At 52.0% G+C, this 24,889-nt stretch overlaps 1 protein-coding gene across 1 annotated transcript in view; it reads left to right on the plus strand.

Annotated features, from left to right (window-relative positions):
- Nucleotides 1–24,651, plus strand: part of FARS2 (phenylalanyl-tRNA synthetase 2, mitochondrial) — a 387,381-nt gene extending 362,730 nt beyond the window's left edge. The window contains exon 8 of the mRNA XM_029244287.1: nucleotides 23,885–24,651. Within this exon, the coding sequence (XP_029100120.1) occupies nucleotides 23,885–24,023 (139 nt within the window). The 3' untranslated portion in view covers nucleotides 24,024–24,651. The remainder of the gene's footprint in view (nucleotides 1–23,884) is intronic.
- Nucleotides 24,652–24,889: the final 238 nt, after the last annotated feature.

Below are 24,889 nucleotides of genomic sequence, written 5' to 3' on the forward strand. Positions count from 1 at the left end.
ATGGTGCACGGAAGAGGGGACACACACACACACACACACACACACACGTGGTGTCCGGTGTCTACGTCTGACAGTGCGGGTCCTTGTCTGCTTGCCGTACATCCATGTGCACTTAGAATATAATCCAGACGGTGGCTTTCTGTGCCCCTTGTCATTGAGCTCCGACCACTCAGAGCCCCTCGCCAAGGAGGGTGGCACAGTGCTCTTAGCTTCTGTAAACCAAAGTTCTTTGCAAACAGCACCCACTCCGGCCTGGGGCTTCAGTGAAGTGGTCCAGCCTCCAGGCAGTAGCCAGGTTTGGCTGGTGATGCTGGGCTATGGTCAGGAGGAGGCTGGGCAGAGAGCTGCTGTGGGGAGGGGGCGTGGGGGGCTTCGTTAGGCAGGGCTGGGTCTCGTTCACTCTTGTCCCCTCAGTGCCCAGACCAGTGCACGTCACGTGCTTGTAATCGGCACCAAGGTCTGCTGATGTGTGTTACACCCCTGCTATTTGCCAGGTGAGACTAGCGTGGTGAACAGAAGTATGGAGCAAGCGCTGTCTGCAGACAGCTTATGTTCTCGTGGGGAGAGACGGATAATAAAACGAATGAGCATCGTGTAATGTTCTTAGACTGTGATAAGTGCCATGGAGGAAAGGCAAGAGCGTGAGATGGGGTCTAAGGCAGAAGCCTGCCCCGCATTTGAGGGCTGGGGTGTGCAGGGGGCGCCAGCCAAGACAGAGCATGGTAGTGGGAGCAGAGTGAGTGACGGGCACTGGAGGAGATAAAATCAGGTCACACAGGGTCTTGGAGGCCACTGGAAGGGCATTGGCTTTGACTCTGAATGAGGTGGGAAGATCTTAGAAGACCTTGGTCAGGGTTCCACGTGGTGATGTATGTTAACAGCATCGCTTTGGCTACTCCAAGGAGGTAGAGTGGGAGCAGGGAGACCAGTTAGGCGCTCGCGATAATCCAGACAAGAGACGGTGGTGGTTCGGATGGTAGTGATGGAGGTGGTGGGCAATGATCAGATTCTGGAAGCCAGAGCCTGTGGGGTTCGCTCTGGGGTTAGATGTGGGGCATGGAAGTCAGTGACACAATGTCACGTCCGCCATCTTCTTTGGTCAGACAGGCCAGCTCTGGTGTGATGTGGGAGAAGTCACACAAGGGCATCAGCACCAGTGGGAGAGATCATTGCGGCCATCTTAGAGGCTGGGTACCACCATGTGGGAGGTGGAATGGGCGCTGGAGAGGCAACCACCCGTGTCCCTGCAGCGACGCTGGGATACTGCACACATGATTCTGATCTTGAGAGTCAGGGGACAGTGGCCTACAGTCACCTATCAGCCTTCACTTTGTTACTAAATAATCTTTTCTCATTGATGACAGAATATATTGAGTTCTCAACCCACTGTGGATCCCTAAGATGCCTCTCTTTTTTCAGTTATTGAACTTAGAGATTGATTGTTCTTAAAATCTATAAAGCCTAAGAGGCTTTATAGCCTAAAGAGGCTAAGACAGCTTAAAATCTATAGCCTCCATTCTCTCCAATTCTCAGCTCATTCCTTTCTTTAATATTCTATGCTTTATCATCCTGGACCATCTCTGAAGACCAAGACTTTATCTGAAATGGCTTTAACAAATAGTCTCATTCAAAATCTGCCCACAAGCCAGTTCCACCCCCCCAAAAAAAGAAACCTCCCATGAGCTCCCTCCCCCCTCCCCGTCCTCCTGTCTAGTCACCCTGCCATCTACCCTCCCACCAACAACCCTAGCGTGGGAGCAGGTGTCTGTGCCACCCAGAGCTTGGCCCTCTACCCCTCAAGTTCATAGCTGATGAAGGGAGCAAACGACACCTCCCTTTTTGAGCAAGAGAGACAAATAAGTGTGTCTCAGGGGCTCATTTCCAGTGAGAAGGATAGCTTGTTTGGCGCAGAAAATGCAGAGAAAATCCTCTTGGGAGCATGGGGGCAGCACAGCCCTTGCGACCACTGTGCTGTGGGAACTTGACCCTTTTCCCCACCAGGAATGGGGAGGGCTGGGCAGGGTCCAGCAGCCCTCACGGCCACAGGCGAGAATCATGGGTGAGAGTAAAACCGAAAACAAAAAGAACGAGCCTCGATTATGGATGTGTATCTGACAAGGTGCTAAGGTACTGCACACAGTAGTTCATCTTGTCTTGAGACCATGACTGAGGCTCAGGGGCTGAGTGACTTGTTCCCAGACACTGTCCTGGCTCTGCCAGCCCGGGGTGGTGACCAGGAGTCAGCGCAGCTGCCGCCGGCACTGAGTGCTTGCCCTCGGCTGTTCAGCAGGTGCAAGGCAGGTGCTGCCTGCAGTGAACACCCTTGCATCCCGGCGACCCTGCTTCTGACCTTGTGTGCGGTTAGCCTGAAACAGGAACAGATTGGGTTTGTGATGCTCTGAGGAGGACCAAGAAATGGCCTCCCTCTTCACTGAGTTCAGATGTAATTACAAAATAGATACGGAACTCAAGTAAAGATCAAAATACAGTTTGAATATTGATATGGTGAAATGAGGAGGGGCTTTGGCTCAATTTGGTAGCCACAGTCGTTGGGGCCAGTGTGGTGGGCAGTGGGTCGCCCCGAGAGGGCTGAGCCCCAACGGCCCCGTTCCTCCGACCTGCCCTCACTTCAGACTGACCCCTCCCCCAGGGAAGCATCCCAGGCAGGGGCAGCACGTGTGTCTTGAAGAAGAGCAGGAAGGTTGTGGGCTCACGTGTATGAACAGGAGCGGTAAGGGGAGTGACGTGGGCGGGGCCAGCCCAGCAGGACCTTCATCTTTATCCCAAGAGCCCTTAGCATCGTGAGCGTCTCGTTATCAGATTTGTATGGTTGAAGATCACACGGGCTGCGGTGGGGAGAAGTGGGGGTGGAGGGGAGCAGGGAGACAGGAGACAGGATGCAGAGGTACTGGTGAGTGTGGAGGCCAGCGAGGGACCCCAGCCCTCGCCTCTGGCCGTTGGCTCCCTTTTCCAGGACGGTGCTGATGGCCGCGGGGGTGGATCCAGCTGCAGTGAGACCGGGGGAGGCTGGGGCTCTACCAACCAGACCCTGGAGAAGACCGACCGACCGACCCTGCTGTGCCTACCCTCAGACCACGTGCAGGCCCCTGTGAAAGGTGTTGTCTCTTCAAGCTTCATTCTCAGTGTGGAAACATCTTCCTTCTGGCATTTTTACAGTTTATGAAGCAAAAAGGCCATAAAGACATGTGTCCCCCCCCCTCAAAGCTCTCACCTAGGTGCAGCTGCCAGGTGGCCCCCACCCTGCACTGGGGAAGATGTGATTGCTGCTGACGAAGGACCAGGAAGCCAGGGCCCACACTTGTATGTGGACTCCCCTAATGCCAGCATAGACAGGGAACAGCTCTCGGGAGGCTGGGTGTTTGGGGCATGTGGGGAGGTTTTGCTGTGGGCCCAGTACTGCTCTCTCCCCCAGCAGGCATCCCACCGGTAAGGAAGTCTGCTCTGCCGTTTGGCAGGCGTCTGCTGAGCCGCTGCTGTGGACCAGGCATCGTGCTGGTGCCCAGGGACCAGCAGGGAACCCTGCCTTCTCAGAAGTTAGCAGGGGCCGGGGGTGGGCACAGACCAAGCGACAGACATCACAACTCAGCAGCACAGTGATGCCAGGGAGGACGTCTCAAGGGGCTAACTTCCAAGCAGAGCCCTGAGGAATGAGTAGGAATTGGTGAAATGGAAGGTTAGGGAGAAGGGGAACGTAGACGGAAGGTCCCCAGAATTTGAAGGCGCTGGAACGTACATCGCGGTGCTGGACTGAGCCTCAGGCGGGAGGAGAAACCGAAGATAAAAAGGATGGTGTGAGCGCTGGTGGAATTGTGGGTTTGCCGACAGGCAACTGAAGGGGTTTCTTGGTGACTTCTTATTCCTACCTGGAAGGAGGGCAAGATCACTTAAAAGATGATTATTGGGCTTCCCTGGTGGCGCAGTGGTTGAGAGTCCGCCTGCCGATGCAGGGGACGCAGGTTCGTGCCCCGGTCTGGGAAGATCCCATGTGCCGCGGAGCGGCTGGGCCCGTGAGCCATGGCCGCTGAGCCTGCGCGTCCGGAGCCTGTGCTGCGCGACGGGAGAGGCCACAGCAGTGAGAGGCCCGCGTACCGCAAAAAAAAAAAAAAAAGATGACTATTAATAGGCTCTCTTTCAACTTTGCAACTCATCTCTAAGCATCTCTCTTGGTCAACCCATCCTTATAGGATTTCCAAGTCTTTTCTCACCATTTTGTGGATCGCTTAGCGAGGCCCCCTCCAAATCAGTGTAGAACTTTTTGCTTCACCCTTTTGTGCTCAGGTGAACTTCATAAATATAATGAGTCAGGTGGGTTTTGAGAGGCTGGGCTGGAATCCTAACACTGTACATACGACATTGCCTCTGGGTTGGTGCATGCATTCTAGGTACAAGCTCGCTGTCTTATAAATGGTATTTTGGAACATAACTCTCCCTCAGTGATTTTCAACTATTTCGGGAAATCGTGAAGTTGAACCTCCTTGGTGTGTCAGTCTAGAAAGAAAAGCCAGGAGTAGCCAGTGTCGTGACTTAGGCCAATAGATTGGACATTCAGTGTCCACTTTTTTAGGTGAATGGCATCTTCCGACCTGGGGATCAGGTGCTGCCATCGTGGGCACCTGGTGGTTGATGAATGATAAAAATGCAGCAGTTCCCAGCGTGCAGCAGACAGCTTTCTCCTGGTGAGCAAAGCAAGCTTGATGACCCGTTATGTGAACTGCCTTCAGCTGCACCCATTCTGGTGAGAAGTCCCTTAGGGGCGTCAGTTCAACTAATTCCAATCATGGGTCCTCCCGGGGCTTCTACAGCGGGGGCCCCCCTCACGCCAAGTCCCGATAACGGGGCACATGAGTAAATGCTTCCCTCCTGCCTGTCTCTGGCTCCAGGGGTGAGCCTGGCAGAAGCCCGAGCTGGCCTGCAGTACCCAGCTGTGCCCCGGCAGGCCGTGTATACCCCTCCCGTACCCTTGTTTCACGGCCCGATTCCACACGGGACCTTGGACTTGCTAGGCACTAAGTGATTGCTCAATCTGTGAGAAGCCATTGACATCATGAGAAAGGGGGCTCTGTGAATTCCTTCCATTCAAAATTTATTTCTCCCCCCCCAGTTTGTGCCAGAGGACCCCATCAAACGTTTCTGTTTTATGGCCTAACAGTGTATTTTTCCCACTTACCATCCTAAAAACAAGTCTGCCACCAGCTCTGCCCTGGTTTCTCTGTGGGGCACCCTTCTTATGCCCAGAGGTGATTTCGTGAAGGGCCGGGCTCGCCCAGTACCTCTGCTGCGCTGTGCTGAGGTCCCAGGACGGAGGGACCCGGGACTTACACGAAGCACGTGAGCAGCTTCTCCCCACCCTCCTCCTCTACGAAGATGTTACAACCAGCACATCTGGCTCCATCTCAGTGGTTTCTACCCCGTCCCCATCGAAATCTCTGTGCATTAAAGCTAAATCCCGGGGCGTATTTAATTAAAAGACAAATGGCAAAATAAGGCTGTGGTGGGTGCTTTCTAATTGTGGTCTGTTAGATTTTAATTACTGATCGTAAACTGTGAAAGCTAGTCCCAGGCACTGCTCTGCACACCCCTGTTCTTTTTCATCACAAATATGTTCTCAGCTGCTGACAGGCTGGGCCTCCTCGCCTGTGCACAGCGGCTTGATCTTGCCCGACAGTGACTCAGCAACTTGCTGAATCCAATTAGCAGCCTTGCAGCTACTTACTCGAGGCGGCTGTAGTAAAGTCTGGCTTCAGACATCTCCAGCAGCCAGATGTCCCAACCCGTGGTCTGCTTGTTTGTCGTCAGCAATTACCGCCGCCAGAGTGCACCAGAACACGAATCAGGGGTCATGGTGAGTTAGAATCCTGCTTCCCCCAGGGTCCCCTCTTTTCTCTGTCCTTAACCTGTGGGTGCGCTTGGACATTCATGGTCAGAGCAGCCAGAGATCTTAGCAACCATCCAGTCCCCGGGAAGGAACTGAGGCCCAGAGACAGGAGGTGCTTGCTCGGGGTTACCCCGGTATTTAGGGAGAGGCTACACCAGGGGGACCCGAGCCTCTGACACCCCCCGTGTTGCCCCATCCTCTTGGCCCCTGCAGACTCTGCCCCAGCCGGCAGGGCAGGTGAGGTGAGGGAGTTACGCAGGCCCTCTGGCTCTCAGTTTCCTTACCATCACCATGGAGTGATTACTCTGTAAGAGAGTTTTGAAAAGTACATAAGATGCTTTAATGAAGATGCCCAAAACAGAGTAGAAACTCAGCACCCAAAAGTCCCTTCCATCTTGATTTGGGGGCAGAGGGAGGGCGGGGGAGAAGGAAAGAGAGAAAAAACATGTTTGTGTGAAAACATTATGAACCAATCACTCCCGCAAACACTGAAAAAAGCAGGTGGCCAGAGGGGCGCTGCTTTGGACACGGGTTTATGTGGCTGGTGACAAGGAGGAAGGGGCCCTCTCCAGCATTGTGCTCAAGGGCCCAGAATTAAACTGGTACCTCTACCCAGCTCAGAGCTCCGTCCACATCTGTCAACAGATACTAGATCGCTCTGCAGCTTTTCTGCTTGGACACTTGCCTGTGTTTTGCGAGTTGCTATTTTTCTCGTTGGAGTAGACCTAGGTCTACACCTAGAGGCTGAGTGAATGAGCATATCTTAATGAAGTGTAAAATGATCGGCCATGGCATACAGCCGTCAGTAACCCAGGCATCACCTCCCCGTGTTAACATGCATATAAATTTCATGGCTTTGTCCTGTCTGCTGAAAAGGGCACCACAGAGCTGGCTTTTCTCTCTGCTCTGTTTTGAGTTTTCCTGTGCCCAGAGGTAATTGCAGAGAGTGATTTAAAAAAACAAAAACAACCAGGAGATATCTTCCAAATCAAGTACAGTCCACACAGTGTTTCAGAGAGAGACTCACCAGCCACTTCCCTATAGTTTTGATACAGGTGGGAGGTCCAGACTGAAGCAGCACCGTGGTAGTGCCAACAGCTAGTGCTCAGATGTCCTGCAGGCAGAGGTGTTCATGGGCCAGGGACAGTGTGAGGATGAATGGACAGGGCTTAGCAGCCGGCACCGGTACATCACAGTTAATATCAATGCCCTTGTTTGCTTTTTCTTTTTAGTTAAATCTGGGGACATAACCTTTTATTAATCTAAATGTATGCATTGCTCATTAAATTAATTAACAAAACTTATAATGCTACTACTATTATAGTAAATCCTATCTTTTATTGAGTATTCACTTTGTGCCAGTCATTATATTTTAATCTTATTTCATATATCTATAAAGTATGTTTTATTAGCCCTACTTAAAGGTGTCGAAAACTAGGCTTAGAGAGAGTCAGTAACTTGCCAGAATGAGAGCAAGTCTGTGTGACTCCAGAGCTAGGCTCAGTCCTTCTAATGACTTGCTTCACCATGTGTTTCCATGAGTAGTCAGGTTCTGTGGGAAGCCTGGGGCTGATGGAAATAACCAAGACAGGAGATCAGCTTTTCTGAGTTAGTTGCTCCAACTTAGGGCATTTGGAACATCATCTAAGATGGAGACTACCCCTGGAAAACCGGGACATCTGACACCACAGCTTTCAACCAGCTCTGATGGAGAGTGAACCTGGCTCACTAGGTTGTGATCTAAGCCATCATATTATTGTTGCTGGCTTCTTACATCCACTTCTTTTTGAGTTCAGTTTTCTTCCTAAACTGTACCATTCACAGGGCTTTCATGGCAGGTGTTGAGTGGTAAACTTTCTCATTTTGTCTCACTTTGTCTGAAAATGTTTTCACTTTGCCATTATTCCAGAATAACAGCTTAGCCGAGTATAACTAATATAGGTTGACATTTGGTTGGTGTTATTCCATCACCTCCTGACCTCTTTGTAGCTATTGAGAAGTCACCTATGCTTTAATTGTTCCTTTGTTCTCTATTTTTCCTCTGTAGTTGTTGTCAGGATCATCTCTTGGTCTTAGTTTTTCTGCAGTTGCCTTATGATGTGCTTAGGGCAGACTTTTATTTTAATCCCATTCAGAACTTATTGTGCTTCCTGAGTCTGAGGACTTCATTAATTCTGGAATTTTCCAGCCATTATGTTTCCAGATATTGTCTCTCTTTGTTCTCTCTCTATTCTTCTTCTGGTACTCATATTCTATCCTATGTTTCTTACCCTCTCCCATATTTTCATTTCTGTACTTCTCTACTGCATTCTAAACAGTTCCACACATGTGTCTTCCAGTTTATTCATTCTACATTTGGCTGTATCTAATCTGTGGTTTAGCCCTTCCACTCATTTTTAAATTATAACTATATTTTTATTTCTATACATTTTCTATGTTGGTCTTTTTCAGATCTGCTGTTTTTTATTCATAAGTTCTTTCATATATTTTATGTCTTTTAAGTATTTTTAAATGTTGAAATTAACTTTTAATCATTTTAAACCCTTTCTGGATTGTTCTTGTATTAGAAATTCTTGGGGTACTAATCCTGCTGTGTTTTTTATCTAGTGACTGTGGCATATAATGGGTTGTCTCCTCATGTGTTCTGTATTTTTTGACTGTGAGATTATGTTCATTGGGGCCTTTCCTGAAGTGATCCCATGTGGCCACACTTTTCTCCAGGGCTGTTCTGCATTTTCTTCTGCCAAGTCGTCTAGGTATCCTACGGTTAGCATTATTCCAGGGCCAATTTTGTGTTGATTTCTCAGCTTGCAGATCTGAGGCATTTCTTAGTCTACTGTCACATCAAGGATGCAGCCCTTCAGAGTTCCAGTTTTGTATGGGAATCTCAGGTCCCACTTCTTGCTTCATGTGGACCAAAGCCTTCATATTCTGTTCTCAGGTGGACATTAAAATCTAAATTCTAGGTTACAATAACTGATACTGCTTCCTACTCTAGGCGGCTGAAGTTCTAGGCACTTACTGTTGCAGGTCTTTTATTCTTTATTTTTTGCACCTGGTGATTTCCCCTTGCTTTCATAATCTACTCAGCTATCCACTTTTAAAAGCCAATGTTCCTATATGTTATTCAGCACACCTAAGAGTATGTAGCAGTAGGATCTTTAGTTTATCATATCCTGCCATCATTCTGGAGTCTTCCTGGCTCACTGCTATCTTATTCTAATTGTCATACATGGAACAGATTGTGGTAGAGGAAGAGACAGACTTACTCTTTGATCACCTGTTCTAGCAATCTGTCCAAAGCACACTCTGTGCCCAACTCTTCACTCATTCCTTTGCCCAGTAAAAAAAACTCAGCGTGAAGTAAGGGAGCCGAAAGATGCTGGACCCACCACACAAGTAGCTTCTTCAAGGCATGACAGTGTCACATTGGCCCTCAAGCCCACAATTGAAGTGTCTTGTTGATACTTTGCCTTTGAAATTAACTCATGGGCTGTCTTACTGAATCTTTCCTAAGCATTTAAAATGGACAGAATTCAACTTCAGAAAATTGATTATGTTTTTCTCCAGTACACCAGAAATGTAAGTTCGATGTCTTTTTTTTTCTTTTTTTGAAGTAAGAAAATACCAAAAAAAGAACACTTTTTTTTTCATTGAGTTTGAAAATGGACAACCTCAACTCAATAATATTTTGAAGTGGTTTATTGACTTGGGCTTTTACTTTATTAGTACTTTCTCCCAAGTTGCTGACAATGCTTTGCTCACATGACTTCAATTTTTCCTAACTGAAGGACTAGTTAGGAGCAGATAGCATTCCTTTGGTTTTACTGAGACCTGAAGAGGTCAATAGATTTATCCAAGTAACAAAGATAGCCAGACCATCAAAGACGCTGTACACTTGAACCTGTCATCCATGGCCCCAAACAAAATTGGTTTTTCGTGGAAGTACATTTTAGAGCTACTCCCTCAAGTTTCATCAAGGGACTAGCCTTATGAAACCCACAACTGCTTTGAAATAGCAATATAGTTGAGACACTGGCCACTAAGTCAGACAGCATCCCCAGCCTGGGACTAAAAGCATAGCTTTGGAGGCAACTGGACACCTAAGTTGGAATCCCACCTCTGTTACCTTCTGCTTGAGTGACCTGGGAAGACGCTTTCAACCTCTCTGAGCTGTAGTTTTCTCACCTGCAAAATAGGGGGAATAATTCCCAATATGAGGGGACTGTAATGAGAATTAAATGAGACATTGCATCCAGGCGTACTAAGTGACCCCGAAATCACAGTCATTGCTCACCTACAGCTCCCTGTATGAAGCGCCACCTAGAGGTTTATCTTAGAATATCACCTTGGGGTGGGTTTCCTTCCCTGAACAGCTGTGATCTTTTCTCCCCTCAGGCAGTGAGAACCTTGGAATTGATCAGGCTTCTTTCACTGTGGCTGCGAATTCTAAACCAGATTTACATCTTTACTCATTCAGCCCACCACCTGCACATCTGTGTTCTGTGTTTTCCGGGTCTGACTTTGCCTTCATCAAGCTAACATTGTCCCTCATTCTGGCTTTTTTCATCCATGTTTTCTATTAATGGCAAGGATGAAATGAAACATTAAAGTGCCTAGTACTTTATACATAATAGATCCTTCTTCCCTTTAGAGTATTTTTTTCTTCTTTTGCCCTTTCTTTCTTTATACTTCCTACACTTTCTCTGCCAAGTAATATTTACTAACGCATTAATTTTTCCCTTTTGGGGATAAAGTCCTAGTCACGTTTTGAAAAGCAGCCGTGGTATCCTTGTTGAACAGCGGTCAGCGGTGACTGCAGTGGACATCAGTAGGCCGGCAGAGTATGTCTGGGAGAAAAGATGAGCAGAGTTTAACGCAAAGGAAGGGAGCGAGGTTCCAGCCTCGGGCCTCACCCACTCACGCCATCTTTCTGGGCCTGTCCCTGCTCTGCAAACAGAGGTGAGAGTGTCCACCTCTCGGGATTGCCCTGTGGTCACAGCCAATGAGATCACATGGGCACGAGGTTCTGGAAGCCTCATAGCTTTATAATTGTCAATTTTCTTCTTGCTGCTACTATTACTATTGACAAAGTAGCTTCAGCTTTGCGAAGACTGTGTGATGGCAAGGCCCAGAGCTTTCTTTAATCTTGTCAATATTTGGAATTTAAAAGTTGTTTCCGGGCTTCCCTGGTGGCGCAGTAGTTGAGAGTCTGCCTGCCGATGCAGGGGACACGGGTTCGTGCCCCGGTCTGGGAAGATCCCACATGCCGCGGAGCGGGTGGGCCCGTGAGCCATGGCCGCTGAGCCTGCGGGTCCGGAGGCTGTGCTCCGCAACGGGAGAGGCCACGACAGTGAGAGGCCCGCGTACCGCCAAAAAAAAAAAAAAAAAAAAAAAAGGTGTTTCCATACATAAGTCGTACAAGGTTCTAGAACAAGTTTCCATCAGTGTGGTTCATCGTGTTAGCTCCTCAGGGGAATAGGAGTCTGGGGTAGTCACGTCCTTCTCCAGATGTGAAAATGAATCCGTTAGGAACGTGGGGTGACTGGGGTATGACCGTAACGTTCCAGCAACTTCTGAGTTCAAATAGCACTACCCCCTCCAAATGCTGTGTGCTGAAGGCCATGTGATGCTGTTTTGTCTCAAAAGCTGTTTGGACCCCTCCCCTTTTTTTTTCTGCAGGAATTTTTATAGGACCAACAATAAGCCACATTGGAAAACATACATCTTATTTTATGGCTGTGCTTCTTTTAGCACGTCTGGAATATTATGCAATTAGATCACTTTTCCTCCTCAATTTTAGCGCTAAATATCTGGCCATTTGCAAAAATGAAATCTCTCTTGTATCATGATACATTTAAAGACTCATTTGTAATTACAAAGTGCCTTCAGAACCTACTAACTGTTGATAACGCTGCCAGGAAGTTGTAATCCCCTCTGTAAGGTAGAGAAGCTGAGGCTCAGAGCTGTTAAAGGGCTTCTGTTAAGTCACTCGTCCTACGGTGACAAGCTCTAGGGGAAGAACCCGGGTTCCCGACCTCCGCAGCCTATCTGCTCTGTGCTGAACTTGCTGTGTTTATGCTCCATGGGATCAAGGATTTCTCTTTACTTAGAAGGATGTGGTCCCCAAATGAGCTCCAGTCCTATTTTAAGCTAATTTCACTTGGATTTGTTAAGTTTTGAGCTGAATTCAGGCAAACCATTGCCTGTCTGAGCTTTGCTGCCTTCTATCATAGAATATGGGGTGGTTTTTATTTTATATTTATTTTTTTGTTTGTTTTTTTTTGGGGGGGTTGGTTTTTAAATCACCCTCCTTGGAGCCTTCGGGATGCTGATAAGCTGCTGGGGGAGGGGCTGCCGTGGGCAGGAGGCCAGGCCGAGTGGGCGGGTTCCTCATGCCCACATCAGCTAAAGCGGCTTTGCTTTGAGCTGTGCTATAGATGCTGTGTGATTTAGAGGGAACAGATTGGAAAGGTGCCACATGGCAGAGAGCCTGGGGTTCTGGGTTTTAAAACAAAAAAGACCTAAACCTTGAGGCCCTCTGGTGACGGTGCTCTTGTGATGACCCTGGGTTGAGCTCAAAGGCTTCATGACATGACAAGCAGAACCGTCTTCTAGGGACTTCCTTGGTGGTCCAGTGGTTGAGACTTTGCCTTCCCATGCAGGGGGTGCGGGTTCGATCCCTGGTCGGGGAGCTAAGGTCCCACGTGGCTCTCAGCCAAAAAACCAAAACATAAAACAGGAGCAATATTGTAACAAATTCAATAAAGACTTTAAAAATGGTCCACATCAAGGGGCTTCCCTGGTGGCGCAGTGGTTAAGAATCTGCCTGCCAATGCAGGGGACACAGGTTCGAGCCCTGGTCCGGGAAGATCCCACACGCTGCAGAACAACTAAGCCCGCGCACCACAACTACTGAGCCTGCACTCTAGAGCCTGCGAGCCACAACTGCTAAGCCCACATGCCACAACTACCGAAGCCCGCGCGCCTAGAGCCCGTGCTCCGCAATGAGAGAAGCCACCGCAATGAGAAGCCCACGCACCGCGACGAAGAGTAGCCCCCGCTCGCCGCAACTAGAGAAAGCCCGCGTGCAGCAACGCAGACCCAACGCAGCCAAAAAATAAATAAATAAAATAAGTTTTAAAAAATTTAAAAAAACATGGTCCACATCAAAAAAGCCTAAAAAAAAAGAAAGAACCGTCTTCTAGCCAACACCTAGTGAAGGCAATGATCTGACCAAGATCGTATGGCTCAGAAGAGGAGGAATTGCGATTTGAACCCAGTTCACAGACACATGCCATTCCCTCTACCCAGAATCCTGCCGGGGGTGGAACTGCTTCCCCCAACCTCCTTTCACCCAGTAAGTCCCTCCCCCTGTGAGGTCAGCTCATGGCACTTGCACAGGAACCTTCTCTGACCCACCATCTAAGTCAGTTGCCCTTTTCTGTGGCCCCATGGCTCCATGTTCCTCTTCTTCAAACACCTTAGTGTAGTTGCAATTCTCATTGCTTTAACACCTGTCTCTTACGCTACACTGTGAGCTTCATGAGGTCAGGTCTGTTTTGTTTGTTTTGTTTTATTCCATCATTGGGTCCTCAGTACCCAGCAGAATACATGCCATATAGTGCATGTTCATTCCATTTGTTGAATGAATGAATGAATGGAGTAGATGGACAGACAGATGTCTAGCCTCCCAGGCAGTGATATTAAACATCACGTGTGCTGCCCCCGAGATCCCTTCTCGCTCTGACCACCAGTGGTCCTGGCAGGGCCGTCCCGGGGGAGAAGGACTGGGGTGAATCCAGGACCAGCGAGGACAGGCCGGAGCCCTTGCCAGCTCACTGTGAGGGGAGCTCCCACTCAGCCTGCTCTGTGGGTCCCGGGTGGGCTGCCCCGGAAGTGGTCCAGCATCAGGCTCTGCAGAGGGAACTCAAGCTTGAACCAGAAAATCTCCGCGGTTCCTGATCCTGGATTCTGTGATTCCGTAAAACATGCTGCTTGGATGAAGGGTGTATAATCAAGCTCTCCCTGCTGTATTCCAGCCTAGAGTATCATGGCTAGAGGAAACTCGTCCTCCCAGCCGAGTCCCAGTTTAGTCGCTCTCTCCCATAACCTCTCACTCAGTATCTGTCGAGAGGTGACGCTATTAGCCCCGGGGAGTCCCTTCTCAAAAGCATTTGCAAAGTAACCATAAATCATTGGAAATATATATAAATTTCTCTCTACTAATGTGTGCTTCCTTCATAATTAACTAGATACTGAGTCTCTCAAAGTAATTAGCCCACTTTCTCCAAGACTCACTGAAGAAATAAAAGCTAGACGACATAGCACACTCCTGGCTAATCCTACTCATGAGTAATGGGGTTGAGGAGAGCTCTGTAGCATACTCCTTGGTTGGGTGGTTCTTCATACCAGATGGGTGACATCGTACATACCCTTATATCTCGGGAACCCTCTGTTGTTTGGGGCCGTGAGATCTCAGGGCCCACCTCTAGGTACAGCAAAACTGCCCAGAGCAAAGGTCCTACCAGCCTCTCACAGGGCTCCGTACAGACCTCATCCTGGACCCGGTGGTCTGGGTTGATTGCTGAATGATGGATTTTCAGTTGAGCCTTCTTAGCCAGGATGATAAGGCCCTCTCCCCGCAGATCATGCATCCTCTGGATGGCTCTCCATTGGACCACTTATACCTGGAACATACCCTCAGCATCCTTTGTTGAAACAGAAGAGGAAACACGTAATGAACGCCCCTACCAGTACCACGTGTCATTCGCCACCTAGATTACGCTCTTTGCCCTTCACCTGCTGAAATCCTACTCGTCCTCAAGATCTAGATCTAATCTCATCTCCCTGCCAGTCTTTTCTAACCCCTACGTCGTTTATAATCTATGTCCTCTATTTAACACTTAGCACTAACAGCATTGTCCTGCTAGCTGTCATTTCATGCATCCATGTCTCAGCCCCCAAGCAGATGGTAATCTAGCCTCATCCTTCTTTGTCTTATTTTGCGATACCTCTTCCCCCTCACTCTGCTGCTCTGTTGTACCCAGAACGGCCACCCCATGAATATTTATGTATTGATCAAGCAATGCCTATCCCTGTTCTGTACCTCCTCAGTGTCTGCCTCCGCACAGAATAAATCATTGTGGATCAATTGATTGAGATGAAAATGTAGCACTTCACCTGCCAAATATCTTGTGTTTTGTGACCTGGCTCATCCCCTGAGGTGCCAGTGCGTTCGGGAAGCTGCGGTGCACCAGCACGGAGTTAAAGTTAGCTCTGTTGACTTGGGCTGTGCAGACGCAGCCAGGGAGAAAAGGAAAACCTCTTCCAAATTCCCCACACGGAGGAAAAGCACAGAGCTTTGGAAATCTGTGTAATATGAGACGTTACTTCAGGCTTGCTAGAAATGTAGGAGGATGGCTTGGAAGACAATGGATAGTTGAAAAGCACTTTTCAAATACGGTAAATGCGGTTAGAGCACGATAAGCAGCGGTCCTAGAAACCAGTTGTGTAAAACGCAGGGCAGCCTGGCTGCTAAGTTCATGAAATCAAGAAGAGGAGCCGTCTGGGCAGGTGGAAACCAAACACGTTGTTCTCTTGCGATGGTCCTGCCACTGGCCAAACAGTGGTCTGCTGGGGTTTTCCATTGTTGCTTTCTGGTTGTTTATCTTTAGTACAAATTCGAGTTCCCAACTTCCTCTTCTGGTAATAGTCAACTAGGTTGTTCAGGCGAACTCTCCTCCTCCAAAATGAAAAGTTTATTGTGATAAAATATACATAACATAAAATTTACTCTTCTCACCATTCTTAAGTATACAGTTCAGTGGCGTTATGCAGCCGTCACCTCCATCCACCTCCAGAACTTTCTCATCTTCCTCAGCTGAAACTCTGTCCCCCTTAAATGCTCTCTGTCCCTGTCCCTCAGACCCTGGCGACCAGCACTCTCCTTTCTGTCTATGAATTTGACGACTCCAGGGACCTCATGGAAAAGGAGTTGTTTACTGTTTGGCCTTCTGTGCCTCCTTATTTCACTGACTGTAATGTCTTCAGGGTTCCTTCAGGCTGTCGCATGTATCCTATGAGGATCCATCTGTACAGATGAGGAAGGTGAAGCTCAGACAACTTGTCCAAGGTCATTCGTGCCTTTCTGTGTGGCCCCCACTGAGGGTCTAGAATCTTGAGCCACATAAATAATAAGACCAATTGTTAACTGTAGCTTGAACTGTGCTAAACACTTTACATATACTATTTTCATTCAGTCCATCAAAAACCCTGTGAGTACACGATCTGGATCTTACAACAAGAACCTGGACCAGCGATTAAGAGCTGGCCCAAGGTCCGAGAGCTGGGAAGCAGTAGGGCTGGCTGGGCTGCACCCCGAGCCTCCCCACGGGCGCGTCTATTAGAAAAACGTCCCCAGCGCAGTTCTTTTCATATGGACATGCACGTGGGGACCAAGAACACAGGCCCGCCCCCCGGGAGGCAGGGGCACGACCTCCTTCCTCCTGGCTGCCTGGCCTGAGACCCTGCCTCGGAAGAACCGGGAACTTTGCGGGGGTTGATGGGAGTGAAAGGGCTGTTGGGGGACGTGAGGCGCCCCTGAGGACCTGCCAAGTGTTTGACGTGAAAAGGCGCGTCTTGACTGCAAAGCGCGTGTCTCCTGGGACCTCTTCAGCTGCCAGCATGCGGGCGGCCCGGGAGCGGGGGGCAGCTCCGGAAGCGGGTTCCTCTCGCCCGGCCCCGCTTTCCCTCTTTCGGGGCCTGGCTTGGAGCTGTCTCTCCCACGGCGCTAACCGTGGGGGGAACCATCTGGTTTGGTTTCTGGTGACTGACGCCAAGGAACAGAAATCCCTGTGGGAAGAGACTGCAGCCACAGAGGCAGTGAGAGGCGGTGACGTCCACACCACGGACTCGGAGGCTCGGCTCCGAGCGGCCCTCGGGGGCGCCAGGCCTAAGGCCGAGCGTCTGAGCGTGGGAAGCAGACGGCTCGGGGGCAGAGCGTGCGTGATGGGGCAAGGGCGGGAGAAGGCAGTGCATGGGAGGCCAGTTCAGTCCAGAGGGTCTGTGCCAACCCGAGACCCACCTCCTGCGGGGCCTCTTCCCTGGAGAGCCGGCCTGGCTGTCACCCAGCGACCCCCATGGCGCCTGCGGCGTCCCTGCGCCGCCCGCCCCGAAATCCCTCCAACGGGCACCCCTTCCCTTTCGTCCACGCGGGCCCTGCAGCCGCTCGGCCCCTCCAGAATCCCCTCTGTCCTCTGCACTGACTCCTGGGATGCAGAGCTGGGGGGGCCGGGCGGTCGCTCGGTCCAGCCCTCTCTCCCTGGTGAGGTCAGGTGGCCGTCACACGGCCGTGGCTGGGGCCTGTTGCCTTTCCTGCATTAAACCGACGCAGCCTCTGTCCTCGAAAACCCCAGGGCAGTTCACGAGGAGACGGGCGCACCGTCATCGGACCTGAGGTCTTATGATCACGATTTCACTTTTTCCTCTTCCCTTTGGCTTCCTTTTTTTAATACGGGGAAGGTAAAGGGGGGAAGTGATTTTCTTAGTTTCTAGAGCACTTGTTTAGATCGTGCCCGATGCTGAGCGGTAATTCACCTCTCTCCCTGACTCCCAGCCTCCCCCCACTTTCCCAGCCAGGCTCCCCAGCGTGCCCCCCTGCCCTCCCCCCGGCCTCCTTCCTCTCCCCATCAGCCCTGCAGGTAAAGGAGGTGGGGGACAAAGCAGCGGGCCCTGAGCGCCCACCCCGGGCCGCCGGGGTCTCGTCAGTATCTGCTGGCGTGTCAGCACCAGCCCCGGGAGGCACGTGTCAGCCTCACGTCACAAGGGGGGCGCCAAGGGCTCGGTCGCACAGACAGCAGAGGACGGAGTGGAAGTCGGACCCCTGCTGCAAGTCTGGGTTCTTCTCCACCCCTCACACCCCATTTCCCTGGCAACCAGCCCCCTCCTGATCCCCTTCCCATCACACTGTTCCCCTCACCGGAGCCTCCCGACCGGGCGAAGGGCGCGGCCGGGTGGCCGTCACACTGAGCTTCGGCATCACACGAGCAGGAGCGAGTCGGTGCTCCCACTGCCTGGTCCCCCGAAAATGGCACCTGCCCCAGCACAGCACCGTCCCCGCTGTGCAGCAGCCCCTGTAGGTAGGTCGCGTCAGCAGGGACTGTGGGCGTAGCGACCCATTCTGGGAGGTGCCCAGCGCGCCACCGAGAATGTGAAGGGCCTGCTCTCGTCACCGACGGAAAAGCAGACACTTCCCCTGTCTCGGGAGCAGGTGTTGGCGGCCTCCGGGGAAGGACTTGACCTCGCGGTCGGAGCCTGTGTGGTTGCCGGCGTCAACTTGATGGTGGGACGATGGAGGCGGTCCAGCCCTCGCCGGCCCCCTGCCCCAGTGTCCCTTCTGTCCAGGGAAGCCCGGTGGCCCCGGTCCCTGCACAGAGTCCGTCACTGGTACGCTGTTACCTGCAGAGCGGCAATGAGCTTAGCAGTACTTCCTTTTCACTGACTTATCATCGACTTACAATGTGATATTAGTTTCAGGTGTACAGCATAGTAATTCAATATTTTTTGTAGGTCATACTCCATACAAAGTTATTACAAAAATACTGACTGTACCCCCTGTGCTGTGCGTTACACCCTTAGCGCTTGTGTATTTTACGCCTGGTAGCATGCACCTCTTAATCCCCCTCGCCTATTCTGCCCCTCCCCTCTGGTCACCACTAGTTTGTTCGCTCTGTGTTCTTTGGGGTGGGGGTGCACCTGGGAGCGGGAGTGCTGGGTCACATGGTCATTGTGTTTACCTTCGTGGGAGCCGCCGGACTGTTCTCCACAGTGGCCACGTATTGTACGTTCCCACTGGGCTGCTGGTTTCTGATCCAGCCCCACCACTTACTCGCGGTGTGGACGCGGCCCGGTGACTTCTGCTCTCTCTCTCTCTCTCTCTCTGTCTGTTTCCTCATTTGTGTGTCGGGACAGTGATGCTGTCTACCCAGCGTGGGTGTGATGCTTACATGGGATCGTGGATGTAAAGGGCTCACATACCAGTGCCTGGTATGTAAGAGGCGCTACGTAAATAAACGTCTGCTGCTGTTGCCGTTTCTGAGCCAGCGGGGGGCCATGACGGATGAAAGATTGAGAGGCTTTTGGGCTAAAAGAGGCCGCGTTGGGAGGATGTAAAAGAATCAGAAAGGCCCTAATCCAGACAGTTGGGGCTGGCCCTCCGGGCATCCCTCCCTCTGGGGAATCCACCTTCTCACCTGTGCCACGCTGAGCTGTGAGACCCTCCAGCTCCGTGGTCTTCACAGATGGACCACTCCTCAGGGGCGAGAGACTCGGTCCTCCGCTCAGACCCGGGGCCAGGTCCGTGGCTTTCGGTTTCCCCGCCAGCGAAAGAAGGACCAAGTAATCTGAAAGCTCCAAAAAGAAGTTTCTAGCAAGCAGACAAAAGGCACTCCTCTCTCTCTCCCTCTCTCTCTCCCTCTCCCTCTCTCTCTCCCTCTCTCTCTCTCTCTCTCTCTCTCTCTCTGTCTCTCTCTCTCTCTCCAGTGATGTTAGGAAAAGGCAAACCTGGTTGATTTTCAGTTGAGTCTACTGAATTATGGCCAAATATTCTGCCAAATACTGTTTCTCTCAATTTTTAAAATTAATCCATATGTTTATGATTCATTTGCTCCCAACTCATCACAGTGTTTTGTAAAAGCTGTTGGAATCCCAAGAATCCTTATAGGGGCCTTCTTGGAAGCACTTAGAAGCAAGGAGATAAATTTTTTTCCCACTCGTCTTTGGTTGGAAATCTCGACTCGTAGAGGCCGTATTACCAGCTCTTCAGCTGAGAGACAGAGACCTGAGTGAACCACCGAAAGAATATAATAACAGTGTTGTGAGGATGCTTTCATCTCACGCTCGTGTGGCGCTTGATGGCTTCCGAGCCCTGTCACCTTGTCTCCGAGGCAGTTGGGAAAAGTCGATGGGGTCAGTGCTGTTACTCTTTCAACGGAGGAGAAACTCAGAGTCAGGACGTGTGTCGTAGCCTGGAAATGAGGAGCCAGTTCTAGGCCCCTGTGAGTCGGGGAGGGGGGCGGGGAGGACGGGCCCCTGCCCAGGCCGGTGGGACAGCGGCCTCCCCTGCAGGAAACCATCCTCCCACCCTTGCTGGGTCACCAGATCTGTCGCCGCACTTGTTCTAGTAAATGTTTGCATCGTCATCAAACAGCCCACAGTCCCTCGGCCCTCTTTCTTGCTCAACTAATTTCTCCTCCCCTAGAACCCTCCATCCCTTGGAAACCCGGGATGCTGCCTGGTGATGTCGGGATGGGAGAAGGGCCCTTGCTGTGCACGGGGGCGGGAAGGTGGGTCTCCCGGCTGCCCCGAGAGGCCAGTGCAGCGGGGCACAGCTGGGCTCCACCCCTGCAGGGCACACTGTCCCTAAAGGGCCCCGGCAGGGCAGGCCTCGGCCCTCCAGCCCCAGCGCGAGGCCTGCTGGGGAAGCGTCTTGCGGCACACACAGCCTCTGCGTCGGGTGCCGTGGCCTGGTGTCTCTGGGGGCCTGGGTTCTACAAAAGGCTTTGCCACCAGGAACCAGGAACCACAGCGGCCCGTGCTGCCAGCTCACTGCTGTGCCCACGGGGTTCCCTGCTCACCTCATTTAAAAAGCACAGAAAGAGGCCCCGCTTACCGAGCTCCTTCGGTTCTGTGCCACACACTTGTATGCTCTGTCTGGTGGTTCTGCTTTGAGCCGTTCTCCACGGTCGACATGACTGTTATCCACCTTCTATCCTGAGGCCCGGTGCGGGAACCAGCCGGGGTCACCGGGGGAGGACATGGCACCGCTGGGCGTGGACCAGGCGCTGGCTCCGAGGCCTGCCCTGTGGCCGCCGCACTGGCCCGCGGAGGCGGATGAGGCTCACGTCAATGGAGGGCTCGGGGCGCCCCGGTGTTTACGGCTACCCTCGCTGCCTCCTAGCTGACGGCGTCCGCCTCCCTCACTGTTGGAGTCAGGGGTGGGAGAGGGAAGGAGAAGGCCGTGGCTGAACGCGGGACGGGGCCGTGGAACACCGGCAGGGCAGTGCGACCAGCCTCCTCTAGGCCTGAACGCAGCCTCCCACCCTGGGGTTCGGTGGTTGCATAAGCATTCGTTCAGCAGCTTTTATGCAGCACCTGCCCTATGCCAGACATCGCCCTGGGCACCAGAGGAGCAAAGTGGAGTAACACGGCCGGGTGCCGTCCCGCAGGGGCGCACAGCGCATGCGATGGAGACCAGCGTCTAGGGGACTCGCTGGGGAGATGCAGAGGCGCAAGCCTGCCCAGCGCCCGGCAGGGCAAGTGTCTTTTCTTTTTTTAATAGAACAGCTTTACTGAGATGTAATTCACGTGTCACACATCCATTTAAAATATTCAACTCAGTGGTTTTTCTAACATTCACCACTATTCCATTCCAGACATGTTCACTACCTTCAATAGAAACCCCATCCTCATTAATAGTCACTCCACTTTCCACCAACCCCTCAGCCCAGGGCAGTTATGATCTGCTTCCTGTCTGTATGGAATTGCCTACTCTGGACGTTTCATATAATGGAATCATATAATACGTGGTCTTCTGCGTCTGGCGTCTTTCACTGAGTGTAATGTTTTCAAGGTCCATCTGGGTTGTAGCATTAGAACTTCATTTCTTCTTATGGCTGAATAATAGTCCGTGTAGAGGTAGATTGTTTATCCAGTCATCATTTGAAGGACGTTTGGATTATTTCCACTGTTGGGCTGTCGAGAAGAATGCTGCTCTGTGCATTCATGCACAAGTTTGTGTGTGGACAGACGCTCTCATTTCTCTTGAGCGTATGTACACCTGCTGGAGGGACTGCTGGATCACAGGGTGACTGTGTGTCAGGGTCTGAAGAACTGCCGTGTTTAACTTTCAGAGGCTCCTCCGGCTCTTTCCCCAGCGGCTGCACCATTTTACATCCCCGCCAGCCACGCGTGAGGGTTCTGATTTCTCCATATCTTCTCCAACACTCGCTATTTTCTGTCTTTTTGATTATAGCCGTCTTAGATAGTGCGAAGTGGCATCTCACTGCGGTTTTGATTTGCATTTTCCCTGCTGGCTAATGACGTTGAGCACCTTTTCATGCGCTTCCAGCCGTGTGCATGTCTTCTTGGAAGAATTCTATTCAGATCCTTTGTGCATTTTTAATCAGATTATGTCTTTTTATTGTTGAGTTGTAGGAGTTCTTTATATATTCTAGATACGAGTCCCCTGTCAGTATACGACTGGCAAATATTTTCTCCCATTCTGGAAGTTATCTTTTCATTTTCTTAATGGTGTCCTTTGAAGCACAAAAGTTTATAATTTTGATGAAGCCCAATGCGTCCATTTTTTCTTTTGTCACCTGTGCTTTTGGCGTCATACCTAAGGAAGCTTTGCCTGGCCCAGGGTCATGAAGATGGACTCTCGTGTTTTCTTCTAAGACTGTTATAGTTTTAGGTCTTACGTTTAAGTGTGTGACCTATTTTGAGTTAATTTTTGTCTGATGTGAGGAAAGGGCCAACTTCGTTCTCTCTTGCGTGAGGACACAGAGGCGTCCCGGCACCGCTTGTTGAAAAGACATTTCCCCATCGCATGGCCTTGGGGCGGGAAGAGGTGGAAGCGCTGCCCCGCTTCATCGGGGGACCTCAGGGCAGCACCCAGGGCCCATCCAGGCGCGGCCACTGAGTGGAGCCACTGGCCGGAGCTGGAAAAGCAAGGAGTGCGGGGCGGAGGTTTGCTTTCTCCCTTGTCTCGGGCAGGCAGTGGGGTGTCGGGTGGGGCGACGGGGCCAGCGGTGTGGAACCAGGGGTCCCGAGGAGCCCCCTAAGGACCGGCTTCCTCCCCCCGCCACTCAGAGGTACCTTCTTCCCTTACCTGGACCCACAAGGGGACTGAAATGCAAATAGGCCTGCGAGGCACAGTCCTCCCCCTTCCTGGAGGCGGCGAGCAGGGGAAGGTGACCAGCCCCGGGCGGAGGAGGAAAGAGAGCAGATCAGGGAGGCTGGGACACCCTGCTCAGCGAGGGGCCTGGCGGCAAGATGGGCGGAGAGGGAGCAGGGAGCCCCACCGAGAGCAAGTCCACGAAGTGTCCCGAGTCCCCAAGAAGCACGGGCCCAGGGCCCTGTGGCACCTGTGGGGAACGGCGGGCCTCCCAGGGCGTACGGAGCGCCCAACCCCACCAGAGGCCCCTGTTCAAGGCTCTAGCTCTCCTGCAGGCCCAGGGCGGCCTCCCGCTGGGCAGCGGGCACGTGGTGCGTGTGTTGATGTCCCTGGGACTCTACCCCGGGACCCACTCGTCTGCTCCAGCTTCTCCACCTGCAGCGAGGCAGGCAGGGCTGGCTCTCCCAGGAAGGGGGCTGGAAAGGAGGAATTTGGTGGCTTGAAGGAGAGAAACAGAAGTGCCCGGAGAGGGGAGGGCCAGGCCGGCTGGCCAGGGCCCCGGGGGCTTCCTGATGAGCTGTTGTGTACCCGTGTGTCTCCGCAGCTGCCATGCAGTAGAAGCCTTAGTGCTGTCGGGGCCCCATGTTCCAGAATCACCCAGCTGTTCCATGGCAGGCAGGCCAGCAGCCACCTGGTAGAACCAGGATTAGAGCGATTGTCTGCCCGGCCCAGAGATGGCACGATTGGCCTATGCTCCCCACAGCCTGCAGGGGGCGTGCTTGGTCCCTAACCGCTCTGCTTGTCAGGGTCCGCCTCGGAGCCCAGGGCCCCCGCCCAGCTGCTGAATCAGGGCCGGCCCAGGAAATCGATTTGCAAGAAGCTTCCCTCCCAACGGATGCACTCAGTCCAAGGGGACCCAGCGGTCAGCGTTCCTGTCACCAGCTCCTCTGTAAGGGACATGCCGGCCGTCAGCAGGGGTGCACCTCTGTAGCGCCCCGTCGGTGGCCCTGTGTCCCCCTCAGCTCTCACCACTGCTTCTGCAGGAGACACGCCTGCCCCTCACTCACCTGCCTTTCTCTCCCGTTCTCCAGGACACACAGGACCAGCCACTGCTACCGCATCACCTACCGCCACATGGAGCGCACGATGTCACAGAGAGCGGTCGGGCGCGTCCACCAGGCCGTGCAGGAGGCGGCCGTACGGCTGCTGGGCGTCGAGGGCAGGTTTTGATATCGCCACCTCCCCGGCCGCCCCGGGGTTTGCTGAACCAAAGAGAAAAAGATACTGTTTGTGGGCGGAGGCATCTGTCATCTCGTGATAAATGGGTCAGTTTCAGGACTTTCAGAAGATAAAGGATTGCTCTTGAGAAGCTGTTGACATAGCATGTGTCTTTTATTTGGGAAAAGTGGGGGGAAGGAGCAATAATACGAAAGTTACCTTCTCTTCCTTTCAGAAATGCTTTGCCCGTTGGCGCTCGGCGCAGTTAATTGGTCCCTGGGTTCTGTTAAAGTGTAAACACGAGACGTGATTTCCTACCTGACAGGCTCTTGCCCCCGTGTAATGAGCGGAGCCACACAGAGGGACACACTCCAGACCGTAGAAGCTTTTCTCAATCGGCTCCCGTTCCTTTCTCCCTCCTTTTTCTGTTCTGCAAAGGGCAGGCTGCAGACAGCGCGCGGATGAAATGCCAGGGATCCCTCAGAGGTGGAGGGAGTCACATCTCTGAGCGAGCAGGGTTTTACTTCCTTTTCACAAAGTGGGGCTTGGAGCCGGGGCTCTGGCCCCAGGGTGTGAACAAAGCTGCCTCCGCCCCCCACACACACCCCCAGAGGAGAGAGAGCGCCCCGGGGCTGGGTGGCACCCGACACTGCGGGGCCAGGTCCTTGAAGCCCCGGAGAGTTTGTTTCCTAATGGAAGGCCTCTGCTTCCGGAGACGACCTTTATGGAGGAATACGGGGCTTTGATGTTCCCCTTTTTCCATCGTGAGCGCTTTGTGGTCTGCCTGCTTCCCTCCTGGCCAGTTTTCATAATCAGATTCCCTCCCCGGTGTGATGCTGGAGGCTGATGGAGGACCGTGTGAGCACTGGGATAAATAT

This window comes from Monodon monoceros, unplaced genomic scaffold (genome assembly GCF_005190385.1).
Source record: "Monodon monoceros isolate NGI ecotype Baffin Bay Population unplaced genomic scaffold, NGI_Narwhal_1 Super_Scaffold_3, whole genome shotgun sequence".
NCBI classification, from domain to species: domain Eukaryota; kingdom Metazoa; phylum Chordata; class Mammalia; order Artiodactyla; family Monodontidae; genus Monodon; species Monodon monoceros.